An 18,418-nucleotide genomic window follows, 5' to 3' on the forward strand; every position below is an offset into this window, starting at 1 on the left:
AAATTGGCAGTAGGCTGGGATTTCTTTGTTTGTTTTGGTTTTTTTTTTTTTTTGCTGAAGTTATTTAACAGTTGTCTCACACTTGTGCTGTATCAGAAAGCATCTTAGACCTATAATATGATCTTTAAATTTGAAGAAGTCTTTAAAATTACCTATTCAAATAAAGATACAGCTTTTGAAAGAAGCAATACAGGAATAATGATTATTTTTGCCTCTCTTCATTTTCTAGCACCCTCTATGCCACCGTATGAACTTGAAACACCTTTGAATCAAACTGACAGCACTGTGACAGTCTTGCTGAAACCTGCACAGAGCAGAGGCGCTCCTGTCAGGTACTGGGGGAAAAATCTTTATAAAATTAAAACCAAATTGATTAATTTATTGAACATGTTTTCTGGGGATTTTCTACACAGCAATCAGTGTCTAAATTCATGTCTGTATTAGCTCTAATTAAATTAAATAACTGAAGAAAATGAAAGTGCTTTGATGTTGAGTGTTCGTGTATTGTTTAAAGGATTTGATCCAGATGCAAGTGGCTTGTTCTTTGAAGATAAGGAACAAAGCCATAGTTCTGTTGTGTGGGTGGCTTCTTTAAGGTAATTGCTTACTGCAGTGTTATAAGTTCAAGGGCATATCACATTTTCTATGCTGAGCTACTGTCTTTAATATTCACTCTTCTTGTTTACTTCACAGATTTAAGATAATCAGCTCTTAGTAAGTTAGCCAATTTAAACAACATGTAATGTAACATCCATGAAGTATTTACATTTAACTGACCATGATAGCAGAAATAGAAAAAAAAAATCAACCTGGAAAACCAGGAGCTTGGATCTTTAGTGTTATATAGTACTCGTTACTGAATTTCCAATTTGCAGAGGTTTATTTCACCACCAGATACACAGTAGTGTGTATGTCCTTCATTGATTAGTACAAAAGATGCCTGCTTTTCAGTGAAGTAAACAGAGGAATGGTTAGATTATTTTGAATGAGAACCAGTAATGAGCTTAACACTCTAAATAAATGAAAATACAGATGAGAGAAATACAGGTTTTTCAGAGGTTTAGGATGTTTTTCCTTTTGGCTAATCATGTATCATCAAAAATGGTTAATTCTTTTGTTACTGTAGGAAGAGTTTCCACCTATAGTGAATTACTATCAATTATTTTCATCATGACGCTAAGGTTTTTGGTAATTTCTGTTTGTCTGGGAAATACAGATCTGGTATACTCATATATGCATAAATGAAAATAAATGTTATTTGGGTTTCTTCAGAATATTCAATGTTTCATATAATTAGGGTTTTTTACTATGCAACATATTCATTGTTCATTATATATTATGTGTATGTAGATTTGCATTTAGGAAATGCCATCTTGTTGGTCATTCAAACAACCTTATAAAAAGAATGTAACACTTTGGGGAAGTCTGAACTAGCCGATAAAAAAACAGAAAGCAATTAAAGCAGATTTAATGAAACTGTTTGATTTAGCAGGTTAGATTAGAAACAGAATGATTCTATGTTTGTCTTACTTTATCTCACAAAGCTATAGTGTAGTCCTTTTGAATTCAAGCGTCTGGATTAAAATAATACCAGTTGGAGTCATTAGTGTTTAAGCACAAACTTATTAGACCACTAATAATAAAATACTTTCCTTCCTTTTATCTGCATCATGAACTAAAGATGATTGACTCCTATAGCAGTAGTGACACATCAGAAACTTCACTGACAATAGAAAGGAGCTAGTTAGGAGATTAAAGTGTGCCAAATAAGGGGATGAGTGGTTAGGAAAATAGGAGGAGAGATTTAAAGTAACATGAAGCTATAGAACTGACAGATGAACACACAGCAGAAAATTACCGAGGTCCTTTGCAACAGGTCTTAAAATGAATGCTGACTGCAAACTCACAGTGTAAATACTGAGTGAAGCAGAGTGAAAATTAAAGTAAAAATTTCTTAATACTTTTAAGATTTTGTTGTGCATTGGACTCTCAAGCACACTGTCATTGCATAGCTTGCAAAAAATATTCTGCATATAGATTTTATCATCTTAATCTGTATTCATTGGGTGTTAAAAGTTTAGTCATACTTCATTTATGCACACCACCAAGCAAGATGCCGTGTCTATTGATTCTGCTACAACTACTGGCTTGGTAAATGCAGATTTTTGAAACTGCACTAAACTTGCAGTGTAAATAATTGTTGTTGTTTTATTGATCAACACATCAGCCATTTCACATAAAATTCTTTAATTCCTGAAACAGATAAGGAGAGCACAAATTTTACCATTCAAGTCAACAAAGCTAATTCCTGAGGTCATTCACAATTCCAGCTTTTTTCTGTGATAAAATTATTTTTCTCTTCCTAAAAAATCCTGATACCTTATACCTTATTTAGAATCCTCACACAACCACCAGAACATAAAAGGAGAGAAAGGGCAGTGCTGATTGTTTAAATGTTGATTCAAAAAGCAGACTTTATAGAAATGTTCAGGAAGCTCTGTTTACAATGATAAAGTACACATTAATCATGAAGGCCAAATGGCATTCCAGGTTGTTTTAGAATTCATAAGACTGGACATGATTAAAATTTATTTAGTCAGAGTTTTAGTACAACAAACACTGCTTGCTTTGTCTTCCATTTCAGGTCCAGCATGTTTTATGACTGTTGCTGTGTTTATTTCAAGGAGATTATTTTGGAATTATATATGTTTAAAGCAGTAATGCATTCAGTAATGATGAATGTATGCACTTCTTTAACAGCTGGCTAAGCTATTTCGATTTTTAGAATGACTGTAATTTGCAAGGCTTTTTTTTTTTTTTTTAATTTAAGATGATGGCTCTGTGGAAACTGTGTAATATATGTGCAGTCTTTGCTGGGTAAAAAACTGGCTGGACGGCTGGGCCCAAAGGGTTGTGGTGAATGGAGTTAAATCCAGTTGGCGGCCGGTCACAAGTGGTGTTCCCCAGGACTCAGTTTTGGGGCCAGTCTTGTTTAGTATCTTTATCGATGATCTGGACAAGGGTATCAAGTGCACCCTCAGCAAGTTTGCAGATGACACCAGGTTGGGCGGGAGCGTTGATCTGCTTGAGGGTAGGAAGGCTCTGCAGAGGGATCTGGACAGGCTGGGTCGATGGGCCCAGGCCAATTGTATGAGGTTCAACAAGGCCAAGTGCCGGGTCCTGCACTTGGGACACAACAACCCCATGCAACGCTACAGGCTTGGGGACGAGTGGCTGGAAAGCTCCCCCACAGAAAAGGACCTGGGGGTGTTGGTCGACAGCCGGCTGAAGATGAGCCAGCAGTGTGCCCAGGTGGCCAAGAAGGCCAACGGCATCCTGGCCTGTATCAGATACAGTGTGGCCAGCAGGAGAAGGGAGGTGATTGTCCCCCTGTACTCGGCGCTGGTGAGGCCACACCTCGAATACTGTGTTCAGTTTTGGGCCCCTCAACTACAATAAAGACACTGAGGTGCTGGAGCGTGTCCAGAGAAGGGCAACGAAGCTGGTGAAGGGTCTGGAGCACAAGTCTTATGAGGAGCGGCTGAGAGAACTGGGGTTGTTTAGCTTGGAGAAGAGGAGGCTGAGGGGACATCTTATCGCTCTCTACAATTACCTGAAAGGAGGTTGCAGAGAGGTGGGTGTCAGTCTCTTCTCCCAAGTAACAAGCAATACGACAAGAGGAAATGGCCTTAAGTTGCTCCAGGGGAGGTTTACACTGGATATTAGGAAAAAATTCTTTACTGAAAGGGTTGTCAGGCATTGGAACGGGCTGCCCAGGGACGTGGTGGAGTCACCATCCCTGGAGGTATTTAAAAGACGTGTGTATGAGGCGCTTAGGGACTTGGTTTAGTGGTGGACTTAGCAGGGTTAGGTTTATGGTTGGACTTGATGATCTTAAAGGTCTTTTCCAACCTAAATGATTCTATGATTCTATGATATGTCTTATTGTGGATATTGTCTTTTTTCCAAAGATACGTGTATGTAAGAGTCAATAAAGTTTTAAATAATTTGCATAAAAAGCATACAAATGCACATATTTTTTCTATGAGGGCTCTTCAGCATCTATTGAGGGACTCACTCTTCCAACGTAGTATCATTTGTACCTTTTACTTCTTCAGGGCAAGTTAGCCTAAAGTTTAAAAGACCCTGGGACCAAGTTGTCTGCAGGTACATAGATTGGTCAGTTCCATTTACTTCAATGGAATGCTAATTTATTGCAAAGAACTGGCTTATACACAGAAATAACAGGTTCTTGTGACCTTCTCTGGAGAAGTTTTCCTGGAAGCTTTTAGCTTCAGCAGGGAGAAGCAAGTTTGCTTTGTTGCATAGATTTCCATTCAGTCTTGCCATGATAAAGGTTGATTGTTTCCACTTCTTTTATCTGGCTTACGTAATCAGCAAAATGCTGTCACCATACCACCCTCCTTCTGCTCTTCTGTGCCACTTCCTCAAAAAGCCTTAAGAGTAAACATTACAAAGATTTTGTTCCAGATAACACCAGAACCACCTGGCAATAGCAAGCACTCTGGGAGCAGCAGACTTGGGGAAGGAGCAAGAAGGATAAGAAAGAAGGCAAGACCAGCCGGGCTCTACTCTGCCTCCTGGTCTTTCTCATATTACATTACAGAGCTTGACTTAGCTGGATTTGCCCCATTAAACCCTTCTAATCAGTTAATGGCCCATTCAGCCACCCTTTCTGCTCTTACAGACACCACAGACAGTTGGTACTCTCCTCTTCTGGCCTAACGTGAGAGAACAAGAGGGCCAAGCTAGCAACGCCCTGCGGATGCAATACTTGACATTTGGGATGCCAGACTGCTGCTGAGTATGTGGGATCAGTCCTGTAGCACCTGGGCCTGCAAAGCCCAGACAGGGTGAGAGGAAAAGAGAGAATTGCAGCAATTGCCAAGTAGTATAATTTAAAAGTACCTTAAAGAAAACATGCCGAAGGCAGCAAATAAACTTTGAATTATGTGAGTTGAAAGCTGAGAGTGTGCTAGAGTGAAAGCAGTATGAGTACTCTCAATGCATCCCCTTTATCATCAGTGTGCCCAACTTCTTCAACATACATAAATAAGAACAAATCTACTGGTAAAATAAAGCAAACATCTATTTACTTGAAGTGCTTAATTTTGAAATGTACTTTTAATCTCTCTTCCCTGAAGGAGTAATGTATATTATATTTCAGCCCAAAAGGCCATATGAAGTTACTAAGTATTTTGAAGTGCAGCTGAAAACTACCATAGAAATGTCAAACTAAATGTTATCTAAAGTGATAAGCACTCCTTCCTACTACTTTATCAGATAAATGCTTCATGATGTGTTCAGATTGTCTAAATTCCACAGAGATTTACATTTCTTATTGGCCTAATCCAGACCTTTAAAGACACCCTCTAAATACTGGGTTTATTGTCACAGGTCAAATTAAGGCCATCTGCACATGGTCCCTGGGGTAGGAACAGCACGATTCAAAGGAAGATGCATGGTGTAAAGAAAACTTGTGTCAGCCCAAGTCCAGGGACTACTTCATTCTGTATGTGGCTTAGCCATTTCAATAACACTCATAGTATAATGATTCTTAAATGAATGATAGAAGACACTGAATTCCTACTCACTGAATAGCAGTAGAAAGGAGTAAATTACACTGAGGTGGTCACCTTTGAAATACAAAGACTTGTGCATAATGCAACAGTTCCCCACTGGAACTGCTGTGTGCTGCACACAAAGCCACACACGTTGCAAGGTAGGAGGACGTGTCTTAGGACCTCAGCTCTTTCCTTCAGCACCACTGGTGCCATGAGGATCAGCCTTCTATGTGTCTGGCCATCCCCTCTGCTTTGTCACTGTGTCTACTCACTTTCTCATAGGCTGGCAGCAGGAGTTTGCACTCCCTGTGCCACTTCAGTTAGGGCAAGCAATACTATTCAGACACTTCCATATGAAGAAATGGGATCATCTGACCTTTTGCAGGACCCTCAAATTGGACAGACAGCCTTCCAGAGAAGCCACTACCTACCTTTATTCTTGAAACTCACCATCTTCACAAAAACACTTACCTGGTCAGCGGATCAGCAGATTAAATTGTTTCACTGGCAATCAAGAAATCCAAACAAAAGCTAGCAAGCTAGCCAGGCTGTTTGGAAACCCGTGGCAGGTGTCATTAGAACTCAAAAAGCAGCAGGGCTTCAAGCATTCCGAATACAAAAGTTTCAGGATATTTTCCATAACCTTGAAGAGATCGCAAGGCACTTGCATTGCTGTTCTGAGTTCCTGGCAGCCACAGGGCCGGGTCTCAAAGTTGCAATCCACTTCTCAGCGAAGAAGAGGTACTGGTGTCTCAGTCTGAGTTTCTATGTTGCATGGTAAGAGTTCAGCATTAATTCCCATGCATGAATTATGGAGGCAGGCATCATGAGTATGTTTATAAATTCAGGGTAAGTGAACAAATGAGTTTTGAAATGGGAGAATGCTGATTTGCACAATAAGAGATTTGTTAACATTCTGTGTGGGCAAAAACATGGCAACAGCACATGCAACTAAAAGCATTGCAGTATCGGTATTTTTAGCTCTGTCCTCTCACAATTCCTACCTAGCATGTTATGTAATGCTAGCATGTTATTGTAATTCCCTTCTATTCCCACTGACATTACATGGTAATGCAGTAACGAGATAAAAAGAAAATCTCATGTAGACACAGCTGAGGAGAGAAATATCAAAACCAAGAAATATTAACCAAGAGAGATTTGGAAAGCTTCCCAATAAAATGAAAAGTGAACTTTGGCCTTTCAAGAGCTCACTGATAAAACAGTGATATTTGGTGGATTTATGATAAAGAAACGGTTATCCTGAAATAATGTTACTATACATGTTCAAGTACCATTACTAACTCACTAGTATTCTGAAATGTCATGTTCAAAATATAGCCTTTTGAAATGCTGAGATCACAAGGTCTAAAGAGCATGAAGGGAACTTACTGTCCATTCTGTAATTTGCTTCCCACAAGCATCCTTTCTATTGTTTAAGGGTCTGTAAACATAAAGACTTGAGTTGTATGCTGCAGGGTCAGCTCTTGCCTGCAAACTGTATTTCCAAATCATAGTTTTACAACCTGTAAGGCAGCCAGTAAACTTGTTTGAGGATGTCTGTGATACAGAAGGGACAGGGTTTTATTAATGCCCATAATTGTTACTTCTTTATAGCAACAAGTACAACTATTTACAGCAGAAGGGTCAATTTCAGTTTCATTGAGGGAACAGTACAGTAATTGCTTATGCTATAAAAACGCTGTAATTGTTTTTTGTTATGCAGTAGAACTTGTCCTTGGATTTTTACTGTGAGTTGAGTTAGAATTTATGGTACGTGTTGTCTGGGCATGCGTGGTACAGCTTCACATGTCCTGCTGGCTTGTTCAGAAATTTCCATGGTCCTTTTACTGTGACTTCTCACATAGTCCCTGGGTAAAAGGAGCATTGATTCTTGATTTCTTTAAGTAGTAATTTGTGTCACTGAAAAGCCAGCACGTAATGCTGTCATTTAGCAATGTGGTTAAAAAAGCTAATCTGTGATAAATAAAGCAAGCTAGAGCAATTCCAGAATAAAAGAGAATAGATTATTCCATATCTCTAAAGAGATTATTTTTCTGTTTCATAACTCACCAATACTTTCTCAAGGGTTTTGGTTATAATTAACAACTGAAAAATTTGCTCCACTGTTACGAGTCCTGCTTTTTTTTTACCTTCCTTCTACATGCTGGCCTTAAGTAGGATGCAGTGGAGACCATATCTTTTTATAATCTCTAATGATAGTCTTTTCTGTATTGCTTACCTCTTATTCTGACAGCATAATAGTCCAGTTCAGCTAGGCTAGTTCTCTGCTAACATCCTTTGGACCACTGGGTTTTTCCAGTCTCCCTGGTGAAGGCTGAAGTCCAGCAGCAATTCAACTGGTGAATCATAAACTCTTGGAACTCATACTCTGTTTTGCTGGCTCTGGACCACCAACTTCAATCAGAATTGATAAAACATGTTTTTCTTAAATCTACTTACTAAAATGAACAGCTTGGTCTCTGAGTATGCAAGGAACAGATCTTTCCAAGGAATGGCTACTCAGCGCTCAGCTTAGCCTACTTAAGTTCAGATATCAGGCATGCATATTTACTAGTGAATTTTGTATGCCCTGTACTGTTCTCTGGTACTGAGGCCAACTGGCTGAAAACAGTCCATGTTCATACTGCTTAGCTCCCAGGCACAATGACCACCTACAGACTGACAGCTGGGAATGGGTCCTGATTCATGTCTAGAAATTTTGGGGGGAGTGGTAGCTGGCTGGTGCCAAAGCCCTGCTAGGGAGCTTTCAGAGCATTTAACAGGGAGGACGGTGTTGCATTTCTCTATTCAGTCTCCTGTTACACATATAGCTTAGATGGATTTTAGGCAGCTCAGTGTTAGCAAGTCTGAGCCACCAGCCTGTTCTCAAGTATCGCTGTGTTCTCAGTAAACCAGTAGAAACCTCTAACTAGGAGCACAAAGTTCCTAATGCTCCTAGGCAAGCAAGAGACCTGAAGTCCTTGTTCCTTTCTTACGGGACTTTTAATATGTTATATTCTAGATGGTCATTGAATAAAAACAGAAATAATGGACAGAATAAGGAGAGTCTCTGTTTGATTAGACAGATTCCTTCATGAATGCTCTCCTGGTTCTCTGATTCTCCTTGTATTTCTGTCTGCATGCTAGGCCAGGCTCAGCAGGAGACCTCAGTAACGCTGTTCAGATGGGTGGGGGTGGGAGCAGTATGGTGAAAACCTCTCAGGTTGAAAACAGTATTGAATCCTGGCCTCCAGTTTCTGAGAACATGCTCAAGTGGTTATGTTATTGTGGAAAAAGCTGGCATGACTGTCACATCTCTCATGAGACATTGGTATTCTAAGCAGATGTAGACCTATACAGTAAAGCCCCAAATAAAGTGCCTTTCAGGTCTTTAAATGTAAGCATCTACTTCTGGCTGAGTTTAGGTAGTTCCTCAATTATGGGCACATTGATCACCCAATGGAGACAGTATGAGAGGTACAATCCCACCTTCATCTCAGAGTAGCCCTCTGGAGTTGTAAAGAGATGTTATTTCTCTCTCCCACTGAGTGTGTAGGAGGCTCAAGTGTATTTCTGGGCACTCGTCTTGAGAGAGAGAGGTGTTTAATTTAGGGACCATAATGAAAGAGTTATGCACATTGCTGGAAATTACTGCATTGCATGATTTTTAAAAGTGGACTCAGTTTGTACGTACCTGAGTTCCAAACGCAGAACAACCAGAGCACTCCTTGAAAATATAAGAAAGAGATACTGTTGTCCTGTGTTTACTGAAGTATGCCAGGGATTTGTTTTCGTTTTACTGTGTGCTGTGGAAGGATTGAAGGGGGAGTATGTGAGTCAGCTACATTTCCCGAGTGGTTGTTGAACAGGATTATGTGGAGATGTACTTTCTGGAGACATTTTAAAGTCATTTTCTGACAATGTGTATCACAGTTAGCTGTATGTTAGTTTGTAGCCACAGTGCTGAGTAACCCATTCTGAATTCCTGTAGAATTGTGCTTAGGAATTGTCAGGCACATATAACCCATTGCTGTCTCTGGGAGCTTTCACTGTTGATCTTATTGTGTATTATGCATGTGCGCTTCCCATATCCTTAATGTCAGTGTGAAATTAGATTTTCCACTGTGGCTTGTCATCTCACTACAGTTCTTTTGTTTTTATGTAGGTTTGAATCTCATCAGTATTTTTGCTCTCAGGTGCTGGATGTCAAAGTGAGATGTCCCAAGTGAAAAGTATGGAGTCAGTTCTAGTGATTGTTCACCCATTTGACTAAATAAGCACTCAAGTCAGTCTTGCAGGTCTTATTGGAAGCCATAGGTGCTTGGGCCCTGTTAGTATTGAAGCCTTGGCAATGTTGCACATCAATCTTTCTATGCTTTAGCCATGTCATGTACTTTATATTTTTTGTGGTACTTGAGATTCAGTTGCTTTTCTTTCATATGTATTTAAATTAACTGTGTATTTTTAAGTGGCTCACAAGAGCTCTAAACCAGTGGCCATGATGTAAGTACATGTTTATTATGCTGTATGGTGAAGTACTGAGGTATCAACTGAGAGGTGACCCAATAACATTCTGCATATTTTGTTTATAGATATCAATGTCGTGGTTTAAGCCCATCTGGCAACCAAGCACCACACAGCCGCTCGCTCACTCCCCCCAGGTGGGATGGGGGAGAGAATCGGAAGAGTAAAAGTGAGAAAGCTCGTGGGTTGAGATAAAGACAGTTTAATAGGTAAAGCAAAAGCCGCACATGCAAGCAAAGCAAAACAAGGAATTCATTCACCACTTCCCATCGGCAGGCAGGTGTTCAGCCATCTCCAGGAAAGCAGGGCTCCATCACGCGTAACGGTTACTTGGGAAGACAAACGCCATTACTCCAAATGTCCCCCCCCTTCCTTCTTCTTCCCCCAGCTTTATATGCTGAGCATGACGTCATATGGTATGGAATATCCCTTTGGTCAGTTGGGGTCAGCTGTCCCAGCTGTGTCCCCTCCCAACTTCTTGTGCACCCCCAGCCTACTCGCTGGTGGTGAGAAGCAGAAGAGGCCTTGACTCTGTGTAAGCACTGCTCAGCAGTAACTAAAACATCCCTGCTTTATCAACACTGTTTCCAGCACAAATCCAAAACACAGCCCCATACTAGCTGCTATGAAGAAAGTTAACTCTACCCCAGCCAAAACCAGCACAATCAAATATAAATATAACACATTACAATCCATTTGGCAATAAAAGTAGATCCTGCCTGCAGCATTGTATTGGAATGCTGCACAGAAAATATTGAATAGTCTTAAGGATTAACCTCCTACAAATAGGATGAGATGCAAAGTTTGCATTTTATGAGCTAATAACAAGGATGCATAGAGGCTTATTTTTGGAAATAACAGAGGAGAAGAAAGTGTGTATTGATGGCTTGTGGCCTGACTGAATCATCAAGTCATGGCATGACTGTGAAATACGCAGCTATACTATACACAGCAGGTGGGGTTTTCAGCAAGAGTGACAAGCTATAAATGCCATTGTACAAGACACTGGCAGGACCGCATGGGAACTGCTGTGCCTAGTTCTGATCTACCAAGAAATACTAATTTACTAGCACCACAGCAGCAGAGCGTTATGGCATAAATGATCAGGGAATTGGCAAACCTGTGTTACACGTGGAGGGACCAAGAGAACTAGACTTGTTTCAGCTAGCCAATTAAGGCCAAGAGAAGACATGGTTGTTTTCTAAAAAGACATCAGAGGAATAAACTTCAGAGAAGAAAAAGAACAATTTCAGTTCAGAGAGCATGTAAATAAACAGCTCAAATATAAAGTCTCTACCCAGTGGTGAAATGAAGCTCTGAAACAGGTACAGATATAAGTATCAGGAAGGTGGTGCTGGATAAATTTATAGAAATGATTATGAGATGCAGTATTGTGTGAGAGCTAGTCAAATGGCACTGTGGTGCCAGAAGTCCCATTTCAGTTTTCTGTACATGACAACCCCCAAAAAAGCACGAGCTTTTGTCAAGATGCTTACACAGACTAGGGTTGTCTTCATCAGGGAGCCAAAAGTCAGCAGGGTTTTTCTCATAATTTAGGTTACAACACAGAAGTAACCTGTACCATTTTAATTGCCTTTTTTATAGATTCTTTGACAATGGTGCATTTTCATACTGCCGTTGACCTTAGGATTTTTTCTTCCGGTATTGTGTTTTTTGAGCAAGTTTATACGAGCCCTTTATTCACTAGCAAACACTAAATGGCTGCATTAAAAAAGATTCTGTTACTAATACATAAAGGTATGGCAGGAGGACTGTGGTTTACAGAACAAAATAATTTGGGGGAATTCCTAACTCTCAGTATAAATAATATTTGATTGACCCATTCTGTGTGTACTAAAGCATTTTTATCACGCATTGCAAGCAAACAAGTGAATGCTTTTATTTTCTATTAAGTAGTATAAAAGGAGACAAAAGAATAAAGAGGAATGCTAGTGGAAAGAGGAGGAAAACCTATAGATGTGCTCCAAGTGAAACATCTCCCGTACTGGATGCTGAAAGAGTATTCATTTTACTGAACGTTAACATGAAAACTTTCTTTCTGTTACACTGTTCATTTAAGTAGGAAAGGAAATCACTGACATTTACAACAAGCATCATGACTCTAAAGCATTGCTAAGTAAAAGCTAATCTGCTCAACTGGATTACATTAAATGACATAAAGAAACATTAGAGTCACTTACTGGGCTTTACAACTGAAAGCAGCAACTCTTTAGTCAGGAGCAGTGTAAATGCCTCAGCCTAAAACAGTCTCAGAGACTGGTAGGATAGATGTCTAAGGCATTACAAAAATGTTGAATTTAGGGAGAAATTACCATGGGGAAATCAGATGAGGGTGAATGAATTAACTGCATTCTCACATCTAGAGTTAAAGCTGTTTTCAAGATTAGTCTTGTAGGGTAGTAGAAGCACAAGGCCAAAATCTCATCTGTGTTTAACAGTTGTGCTAATCCTGAATTGTGTAGAATCTTTTATCTATGGCCAGATTTCCTGTGGGAAGAGCTGTACAATGTCATGCTGCCAAGGTTTCTATGCTACCTAATCCTACCAGAGTCATTCCCAGTGCAGGGAGGAGGACGAGTTATACCTTCCCTGACAGAATAGAAGGCCAGCCTTGTATTTATCCACAGAAGTCCAAAGAAACCAAGAACAATGCCACAAAAACTGACTGTTTTTCTGCGTCTGCCTGCATCACTCTGCACTGCTGATTAGAGTGCCCTGCAAAGCCTTTTTGTAGAGAAGGATGAAAATGAGCACAGACAGTAATCTCTGTCTCCAAATTGCTAGACCAGGACCCACTGCATTTAAGTTGTGGAAAGAGACGATAGCATTGAGAGACGAGAATTTTGTTGCGGACCTGCTCTCCCACAGCAGAATTAGCAGGAGAAAATGTGACTGTGCCTTGGATTGCTTAAGTGATAACACTAGGCTTCTCAGTTGCAACTGAAGCACAGGCACATGCTGCTTTCCACGTAGGCTCCCATGAAAGCATAGCATCTGGCAGAAGGAGAAAATGGACAAATGAGACAACATCTTAAACCACTGCAGCGGATCTGTTTCAGCTAGTCTTTCTATGCTCCATGTTATATCCCCTGGTTGAACAGATTAAAAACTTCATATCCCTGTGAGTGCTCTAATGAGCAGTAAACAGTTTTCAAGCTTTGAATCAAGAAACCTGTTGAAATTGGTTTGTGTATTCATTCAGGTGCCTCAGCAAGTATTTTTCTTTCTGTGTTGCACACAAACCAGCAAGTTGCCGAGCATCCTTGAAAAAGGGAGAAAATAAGTGTTGTCCCTCCACTTCTAAAGCACTCATTTTAATACCTCTGTTTGCTTAATTCCCCAGTCCAATTCAGTAGTGAGTTTCCAGTGCATAGCTTTGTAGAATATAGAAAGATCTCATTCTTTCGGTGTTAACATTGTGTCATTAATCCATTAGCTGATCTCCTGCTCTATATACTACTTCTTCATTTCTATGTAAAATCCAGGCTCCTTGATCAATTTGTGTGTGCATATTATTTTGCATTCATAAATAAGAGCTGTGCAACTTGCTGTAGTTACACACGTGAACACTGTTATATTTGCAGAGTGTCCACACCTCATGGACGCTCTCCAGGGCATAGTCACAGCATTGCAGGAGTTTATGGTTTACTAGAAAATATTGAAGTAGAATATTGCTTGCTTGTAATCAGTTTTTCTTAGTAGAAGTGATTTTTTTAAAATTTGTAAACCCCTGAAGATGTTGCAGTGTATATGCAGATCTTTATGTTGCGATTTTAAACCTATAAGCTGTATGTTTGTTTTTCTTATCTTTTGCAATCTGTGCATCCCTAGGAATTTGCAGAGAACAGAATGAAAACCACTGCTCTTATATAATAAACATAAATTGGGAGTTGAATACAGGAGAATGAGCAATACTGTATCTTATCATTTAAGTACGGATTTAGATCTGAGGAAATCTTCGTATTCTTTAAAACCATCACATTGTTTCTCAAAGTATTTTTTTCATTATTCTTATACTTCACCTTTGTGTAGCTCTTGATCTTCTTCAGGGCTATTGAGAAAGAAACCTGTGTTTTGCAAGTGGCCCTGGATTTCTTTGAAAGTAGAAATGACTCAGGCAGGCTCTTGCACGAAGACTGCCTCTTTCTTTGTTACTCCGTTCCTTTTAAATCCAGTAGAGTATTTTATCATATCTAGCAACTCTGAACTTTGTAGAATGATAACAACATAGTATAGTATTTCTTAAAAAAATACTTGAATCTCAAAATTGTTTAGGGGAAATGACATAACACATTCATCCCATGTAGATTTAAAGAACTATTAATGTCCCTGTTAGGTGGGAGTCTGCCTTCCTGCTTTCTTGGGAATCCAAGTGAACTGGTCATTTAAACCTTGCTAGATCTGTTCTCTACCTAATTTGTGAAGACTGTGTAATAGCATTGTGTCATATTCTGTAATAAGAAAAAGAACTAGTTTGTTTCTTCTTTGCACCCTGGCTTATGTAGCAGGAAGGAACCAGGTGGAATCTGATGGATCAGGTACCATCAATGACTTTGCTGGAGCTGAAACTGTGTTGTAATGAAACTTTCCATTCCAGTCAGAAGCAGACCTACAATTTGCAAGCAGTAGTGGGCTTTCTTTGGATATCAGAGAGTCAGGCATACACTTGCAGAAATCACAGAATCACAGAATCACTACGGTTGGAAAAGACCTGTAACATCATCAAGTCCAACCTGGGGGGGAAAAAAAAAAAACAAAAAAAAAAAACCACCCACAAACAACCCACGCAAGCCAACCACCACACAACAACAACAAGGCACAACACACCAAAAACTAACCCACCCAACACCACACAGCACCATGTCCATCAAGCTACATCCCACAACGCCACATCCACACGCTCCTTGAATACCTCCAGGGAGGGTGACTCTACCACCTCCCTGGGCAGCCACTACTGATTCTGATAAGATGGGCTGTGTGATCTCAGGTCGTTGCATGTTGGTTTGCATGTGTTCAGACTCCTGGAATTTCCTTTTCTTCCTAGTTGATTTGTACTTCAGTACCATTGTACATCAATATTTACTTTCTCTGTGACAGATTGAAAAGAAAGGATCAGTCAGCTCTGCCATGGCTTTCAGTTTTGAATATTTCCTTCAGATCCCCTCTAACTTTGTTCTTTTTTAGACTAAATTATTTTAGACAGTTTTGCTTTCTTTAATTTCTTTTAATCTGTGACAAGACTTTACTCCTTTTTCCATGCTTTCCAGTTGTTTAATAAATTTGCCTTGGCAGCCTGAAAGCTGGTGAGTTAAATGATGTAATATTGGCTTGTAAAAGCACCTCACTTGCTGTACAAAGATATTTTTATCTCGTATTTATGAACTTATCATTGTTCTGTGTTCTTTTTAAAAAGAAATTAAGCAAAGAACATAAAGCTGATTAAGAAGCTTTGAAATGGTCTTTGGATTGTTCCAAGTATCATAAATGTAAATTCATTGAAAGTGTGTTTTCTGGCTTGGTACCAAAATATATTGCCATAGTTTCAGCAAAATTCGTTGAAATAGAAAACACTGTTAATAGAAAACACAGTTCTTCAGACAATGAAAATCTTTTTGTGTGATATAATGGCACATTTTAGCCTGCAATAATAGATAAGATTGCTCAGTTCTTATGATTCACTGCTATGTATAGGATTTCAAGGTCATATTATTTGATTTGGACTAACTTTGGCTCACAGTTGTGCTTGTTTACAATCTAGTCACATTCTATTAAATCTTTGGTAATTCGTCTGACTCCACATTCAGGTAAATCAAACATGAACAGAAATGTATTTATTAAGAAGCCTTAAAATAATTTATATTCCACTGCTGGTATTTTTTGAAAAAAAAATTGGCTTTCTAAGATGGTAGGACCACATCTGCTACAGTTTGGCACTGAGAAACTGCCAATCTGACTGAAATGAAGACTTATTAGAATCAACTGCTAGTTCTTATCTGTTTTTATACTATATAAGGTGATCATTTTGCATACCATGTCTGATATCTAACCTTTAATTATAATTACTGTGTTCTTGTGTTTCTTACAAATTTCTTATTACTAAATTTCAATGACATCGAAGAAAAAAAAAATCCCCAGGTAAAGAAATATTTAAATTAGTTAACTCAAAAAAATCAGCAGCAAAAATCTTTCATCTTGACCTAATTTACTTGAAATTCTATACCTGATGTGAAGATTAATAACAGGTGGCCTTTTAGGGAGCAATCAGCTTGAGTCTAATGTTCTAGTTGTTCTTTTATTATCCCAAACCTCTCTAACTAAAGGATTTTTTCGCCCTGCCCTTTGTTCACAATATGGGACTATAATTGAGTTCATATTTCTCAACCAACCTTTCAGCTGTAATTAATATTTTATTATAGCAGATTTTATCACTAAATAGCCTAGCAGCAGGGTATTGAGCCACACACACGCTCCCACACACTCATAAACATACAAAAGCAATAGTGACTTATTGATGCCAAGCAAGTTCCATGTAATGAATTATGGTTGAGAGAACACAAAATACATTCATGGTACCTAGCTAATATTCAAAGCAATTTAGGACTGATCTTATCTTGATCAAACCAGGACAAAGAGAAATTAAAGTTACAAGAATGAAATATTCAATGCTGTGTTATTATATCAAGCATGTGGCATCTAACAAAAATTATCTGTGCAAGACCAGCTATTATCTGTTCCCATCATTATATTTTATGAGCAAGAACAGTTTAGGTCATATGGGTTTTGTACTAAAAGTTACACACTGTTCTCTGAACTTTGCTAAGCACAAACACCTCCACAGCATGACAGATGTAAAAATCTGAGCATTTAAGTTGTTACACTATTTGTTCTTTAAACTGGAACAAACCAAAATGCCTTCCTTTCACTGCACTGCATACTGAGGGGTTTTTTGTAAACTATTCTGATGGAAAAAAGGTGTTTTTAATACAAATTTTGAAAGATGGAGACGGTCTTGTCATATAAATAACTGTAAGCAAGATCGGAGATAAATGTTTCCCAAACCTAGATAACTTTGATGATTGTGGTTTTCATTATAAAAGCCTCCCACATCATTTGGGACTAACTGGCATTCTTGTTCCTGGCAGAATTTTACAGAAATCTTCCTCCCCCTCTGCTTCTCCCTCTCTGTCTCTCCCTCTTTTCCTCTGCGTCCCTCTCTCTCCCCACCTCTCTCTCACCCTCTTCCTCGTTCCCTCCTTCCCTCCCTGCTTTGAATAGGTGATTGCTGGAAAAAAATAGTCAAATTAGGACAGAAGTCACCAGCAGGATAGTGTAGAAGAAGCTCTATACTTGAAATGGTTTGTTAATTCTTTGATATCAGCAGAAAGAGCTTCTTGAAACGTATCTCTGCAACATTTTTTTTTAATTAGTTTTAGTTGTTTGTACACAACAAAGTTGCCTGGGTAATGAGTAGGCCCATCTTCCCCAAGGGAGAGCTCTGTTGTAGAGATGAAGAGGAGCTAAGCTTCTTCAGATGGCCAGGAGAGGAATTACAGTGTGTTTCTGGTTACTGAAAACCGTTGTCTTACTGTGGTAGGAAGGGTGGCCTAGAAGATACAGCACTGGGGCTTGATGCAGATGAGAGCACGGTTTTATTTCTGGTTCGAGTAGGGACAATCTGTGTAGCTTTCTGCAAATCAATACATCATGCTCTCTCCATTCCTATCTCTAAAATTAAAATAAATGGAAACAGCGTTTTCCTCTCTAAAGGAAAAGAGGAAAAGAGATCTATGTATGGTTGTGGACAACTTGGCAATGGTGAGGAGTGTCGTAATAAGCAGCTGTATGTACAGCTAACTGTCTGGAGAGAATTTTTTTTTTTTTACTCACCTCTTCCATGATGCCCACCAGAAGATCTCAGAATAGTGGCATTGTGGAATATTTTGTGGAATTATTATCCTCACAATCCATCCCTGGTTTTCATTCATTTTAAAGCCATGTTGTGAGCACGCTACAAAAGAAGTATTTTATACTGCTCTGTAGTGAAGTTAGTCTCAAAGCCCTGGAGAATCTGAAGCCTTAGGTTAGTTCAGTTTAGACGAGCATCATTTAAGTTAGTGATACTGCTGCTTGGGCTTTAAATTAAGAGCATAAAGCCTTGTGGAGTGAGATCAATAGTATCTGGTGTCTAGAGGGACTGAGCCCTTACGGTCAGTAGGAATAAAACCTGTTCACTGGTAAAATAAAGGAAGGAAGTGCTCCTTGGCTTGTGTGTGGTATATAACATATCC

The 18,418-nt window shown here is 39.2% G+C and overlaps 1 protein-coding gene across 1 annotated transcript in view; it reads left to right on the plus strand.

The window, feature by feature from the left end:
- The window catches only part of PTPRM (protein tyrosine phosphatase receptor type M), a 481,477-nt gene that overhangs the window by 268,162 nt on the left and 194,897 nt on the right, over positions 1 to 18,418 (plus strand). Inside the window, exon 11 of the mRNA XM_059815570.1 lies at positions 230 to 332. Within this exon, the coding sequence (XP_059671553.1) occupies positions 230 to 332 (103 nt within the window). The remainder of the gene's footprint in view (positions 1 to 229; positions 333 to 18,418) is intronic.

This window comes from Gavia stellata, chromosome 3 (assembly GCF_030936135.1).
Source record: "Gavia stellata isolate bGavSte3 chromosome 3, bGavSte3.hap2, whole genome shotgun sequence".
Taxonomy (NCBI): Eukaryota; Metazoa; Chordata; class Aves; order Gaviiformes; family Gaviidae; genus Gavia; species Gavia stellata.